The 5,172-nt window shown below is 45.2% G+C and overlaps 1 protein-coding gene across 1 annotated transcript; it reads left to right on the plus strand.

The window, feature by feature from the left end:
- The first annotated feature begins 475 nt into the window (after window positions 1-475).
- On the plus strand, window positions 476-2,892 carry LOC128813807 (uncharacterized). The gene is made up of 4 exons (XM_053989148.1): window positions 476-1,057; window positions 1,317-1,392; window positions 1,965-2,033; window positions 2,135-2,892. Exons 1-4 carry the CDS (start codon window positions 590-592, stop codon window positions 2,161-2,163), a joined length of 642 nt encoding a protein of 213 aa, XP_053845123.1. The 5' UTR covers window positions 476-589; the 3' UTR covers window positions 2,164-2,892.
- The last annotated feature ends 2,280 nt before the right edge of the window (window positions 2,893-5,172 follow it).

Consider the following 5,172-nt stretch of genomic DNA (forward strand, 5'->3'; position numbering starts at 1 on the left):
GACGTGGATAAATTGGTCTCTGTGCTGAAGCCTGAGTGGTTTATAATATTGTGAAGTTTTCCACACTGCAAATTTTAGGGCCCTTTTGTATTTCAAGTTACGTAAACTTATAACAAAACTGTTGTTCCTTGGCTCTGCAGAATGGGACTTTCTGCTCCATCAGGACAGGGTTGATTTCCAGACACAAAAGGGAGGATGCTTTCATGACAGTTTAGGAGAGGACATTTGCATAATATCCACAGAAGTATGAGAAAACAGATGTTTTGTCAGGACAGCTCTACAATAAGGAAAAACACCAACTCAAAAGAAGTTAAATGTGTCAAGCCAAACTCTCTAGTGATTGAAATGCTCTTTAAGATAACAAATCTGCCTATTTTCATAATCTTAATTATCAATATGATGCTATTACCCTGATGATTACAACTCATTAGAGTGTGGTCATACATTTACTTCTTGTTGCCTGCCCCCACCTTTCATCCTTGTTGGGCCCAAGTGTGGTTGCTTGGTGGTGGCAGATGAAGACAATTCTACTCTAAACCCACCACAACCTCAAAAAGCAAAGCAAGTTACAGTGCACTTCCAGGGAATTATGACACCACGTCCAAAGGTTTACAGATCTCAAGAGGCCCTGTCCTACCCCGATATCGGCGGGGTCTTGGAGTTCACGTGTCTGCAGCAGTTGGAGAGCACGGGCAACGCTGGGCCATGCAAAGGTCACAGGCACACAGTTAACCCCTGCACAAAGATACGACTCACTTGCAACTCATTCTCTATCCTTATCATGCAATTAATCACACTTTGTGAGAGCTTCAGGAAGGAGGGTGTTGTCTGGGGTGGCTGCAATAACTCAGTTGCAACTTGGACTCTCCACCCAGGCAAGGGATTATTGGAGAAATTTAGCTCTGCCTCCCTCCCCACCCATGCTGCCTGGACCTTCTGGGTTCTGGGTGAGGGCTCAGAATCCATCCCTCTTCCCTGCTGGCACACAGAGCAAAGGGCAGACTTGGCTCCTGCCCTGTTCTTGACCGGAGCAGCAGCACCTGGAGCGAGACCTCAGGTGACGGTGTCAGGTTATTTGTGGTAAAGCTCAGCAACTTGCTTACTAATCTCTGGAAAGAAAGGGCAAGCAGAGGAAGGAATTTAACCCCGCGGTGCCTCTCAGTCAGCTGGCACAGGCACACAGTGCCTCCCAGGGCCACCCCAGGGAAGTGTGCCTCCAGGGCACTCTGCTCTCAAAGCCAGGGCATGTCTCTGACTGCCACAGGACAATTTATAGGACAAATATTGAGGATAATTAAGGATAATCTCTGCTTTAGGTGTCTTACAAAGAAGGTCAGGTACTGTCTTTCCTTGTCAGATGTGATGAAGTCAAGCAGCTCCCAGGAAGAGGAGGTATTTGTTTCTTAGAACAAATAATAATAAAAACCCCACCTAGATACTGAGGGTTTCCTAGATTTAATCCTCTCAAAATTTAGAACAAGATCATTAGAGTGAATTCTGTCTCTAAAGAGCCATAACAGTGAATTACATTGCCAGCATCAATCTCTTTCTGGTACGTGCTTTCTTTACTGTTCTCATGCTAGCAAATACAGAGAAGTACTATAATACTAATGTCCCCAGCTCAGACACTAACATCCTTTCAAGCAACTTGGCAGGTCAGGGTAGATTAGATAGTCACATGAAAGCAGGGGGGGGGGAATCTGCCCTGGCAATTTCTGCTTTTTTTTTTTTTTTTTTCTGTGTTTAATCTGATGATTTCATAATATTTGGTCATAAGATATTTTGGATATTCAGTCATTATCATGACACGTTTCTTCCTAAATTGCCTTTGGGTAACAGACATTTGCATTGCTGGTGAAGTGGCAAAGTTGGGACTAACCAATTCCTGCTCTTGAAAGATCCCACTATTCCCCAGCTGACAGGATTTGAGAAGGCATGTGTTGCATGATCTCTTCTGCTTATAGATGTGACAACTGAAACCAGAGGAGGTCTGAGAAAAAGGCATGTTCCAGCCTCTGTTTCACAATCCTTGGGTACATAAAAGCCCAGTTACCAAGAAACCAGAGCAACAGCATTTCCCCACCCCTGTGAAGGAGGAATATTCCTTGGAAAAATCTGTCTTATGCCACAACAGGCAAGATGCTGAAGGTGCAGGACCAGTAGCCAGAGGAGGCCAATGGACCTGTGGTCAAGCCAAGACTGTGCTCATGCAAGGGAAAGTTCAGTGATTTCTTTGAAAAGGCTGATTCAAAACATTGCAAAAACATGTGGCAACACAGGTACTGAGAGATCGCTGTTACAACTGAGCCATTTGTAGCACTCCTGACCTGTCGGAACCCAGAATGTCCCTCAGACACTCCTGGATGTTCCGGGCCCAGGTCAGAAGCATCTGAGACCCTGGCATGCGGCCAGAAACCCCTGTGGCTTTGAATCTGATCCATGGAACAATTTACCAACCTTGCAGGAAGAACAAGAAATCACAGAAGTTTAGATATTATAGTAGAAGTAGTCACAAAGTGAAAGGAAGAATCTTTGAGTGCTGTCCAGGGGGGTTTTAGGCCTTGTACAGAGGGGTCTGAGTTTTGTACATGGGGGTCAGAAGTTCTAAGATGGAGGGATTTGGGTGTGCCCTGTCCTTCTTCTTTCTCCTTCCTATCCTCCATGTTCTTGGTGATGTTGGCACTCACAGATTGGTTTAGAATAGAAAGGCAGTGTTCAATATAGGTAATAGGCATTGGGGAAAAACTATAAACATTTAACACGTAATGTGTGATATAAAAGATGGCACCAGCCCCCTGGGCAGTCAGAGAGAGTGTGTCAGAGGGTGTGTGTGTGCCTCTGTCTGACCTGCTGAATGGACTGCAGCAGTTCAGGAAGAAACTCTTTTAGATAACGTACAATAAACTGCCTTGAGACCAGGTGACTGAAGACTACTGAGTCTTTCTTTGAAGGCACGGGTTGGAGGAGAGACTTTTCCACCTCTCGGGGTCACCCCAATCCGGGGGTGAGCCCCGGCACTGACCCAGCAATCCTCTTTGTCATGCCTTGGTGTGTCCAGCTCCTTGTTTACATCCAGGCACATTGCTGCAGCACTTGAGCAGCTTCAGCAACATTTGTAAGGTATCAGCATATAACTATATCTTAATTAAACTGATGAGATTGAGAGCAGAATTTGATGCTCAAGGCTGCATATGGCAATTGATCTTTTACAAATTACCATGCCCACATAATTATGAAAATAACAACTGAAAGAGGCCTTGCTGTCCAGGTAACTGCAGTTCTACGTACTTCACCACGTTAAACAAGTGCATGTGATTTTATTTTATGTCTGTTCTGCTCAGTGCTTTCATGGTCTTTTGAAAGTTCAAAGATAAACAAGAGTCCCCTGAAATGATCCGGCCACAGCTGATCAAAGAATAGGCAAGGGGGAAACCCTTGCAGTGTTAGGCCAGTCCAATTGTCCACGGCATCAAGAAACCTCTCCCTAAAGCAGGCTCACCCCCACTTACCTTCTTCACACATCACTTCACACCTCAGGGGACTCACCTTAGCTCCCTTACTGCATGTTTTCACAGAGCCTCAGGCAGCCCCTTTGTAACTCCATGCACCAATGCAAGCACCAAGGCCTGGCTGCTGCCAGCGGAACAAATCCAAAGACGACTGCTCCAGCCTGGCTCCTGCCACCTTCCCCGCCGGCCTCGCCTCCTCCTGGCTGGGACACGGGCAGCAATGGCAGCCAGCTCCAAACTCCTACCCCTGGGAAAGGAGAGGAGGGAAGGAGCCTGGATCTGTCCCAGTCACCTCTGGTGCAGGCAGGCTTAGGGATGGACGGGGCCTAGAGCCCACACAGGCAACGCAAACTAAGCAGCTGAGGGATGGGCTCACCATTACACTGGATACGACAGCAAGGCCACATCACAGAAAGTGGAGAGAGCAGTGTCACTGTTTGTGATGATACAAACTGTCTCTGCTTTCTGTGCTTACTCTTTATATCTACATATCTATCTATCTATCTATCTATCTATCTATCTACCTATCTATATATATATATACAAACACACACACACAAGCCAGGCAAGCCAGGCAGATTCCTCAGCTCTAGCTCAGTTCACCTTGTCACCCACAACCAAGTCCTGTGAAAAGGCAGGTGCACAGTGATACTCCCAGCAATGAACATCATCTCACAAATAAAGCCCAAGGAACAAAGCTGACTTGCTGCACACTAGTCTTCAGGTTTGGGGTCTTCGTTTTGGAAGAGCTCCCTGGAACTGGAGATGGTCCATAATTCTAGCCAAGAGTTCCATCAGAGCCTCACCAGCATCCCATCTAAAGCCTCATCTCATCACAATTCATCTCATGTTTTGCACCCAACAGAGTGCAATGACAGGGCCGGGGGGCTAGCATTATTTTAAACTCAAGGACACTGTTCTGAAGCTTGCCAAATTTACACTCCAGATTTTTAATTCAACTTGATGAGCACTGAGTCTTCATGTCTTCATACCAACAGTGCCTCATGGAATAGATGCTTGTGTTCAAGACAGGCTGCTGTTCCAGACTCGCCTCTTTTTTGTATCTCATGTACCAACTGCATGACCACAAGTAGTCCTTAAACCTGCAAGCAAAAAGGAAGAGAAAGACAAGTTCCATCACCCTTTCCCCCCTCAAGAGCCCAATTCAGCTCTGTTTACAAGTAACTTTGTACTCAGGCAATAAAAGGCACTTGCAGTTGATACTGTTGTTTGGACAGTAATAGGCTTATATCCCCCCAGCACATATGCAGACCTTCCAACGCCTAGACCTTAGAAGAGATACTTATAAAAATATAGATATCATCATATTACTTTAGAGATTGGAAAACACAGGCTTGAGAAAAGTATCAGATTAATCATCCAGAATCCCACAAATCTAGAGCCAGATTCACACCTACAGCTCTCCGTTTTCTAATGTCCAACTGTCTGCATATTTTTCAGTCTGGTTCTGCTGAAAACTTATGTTGTGACAAGAATCTAAACACATTTTATCACTTTTGACTTACAAACTATGAGATCACATTTGTCAGATGTAAAGCTAGAAGCAATGCATGCAAATTTAAAGTTTTCTCAAAACAGAATGGAAACATTTTAGTCTGGAATGGTAAGGATGGGGTGGGTTTACTGTAAGAAAATACTTCTT

Source organism: Vidua macroura, chromosome 13 (genome assembly GCF_024509145.1).
Source record: "Vidua macroura isolate BioBank_ID:100142 chromosome 13, ASM2450914v1, whole genome shotgun sequence".
NCBI lineage: Eukaryota > Metazoa > Chordata > Aves > Passeriformes > Viduidae > Vidua > Vidua macroura.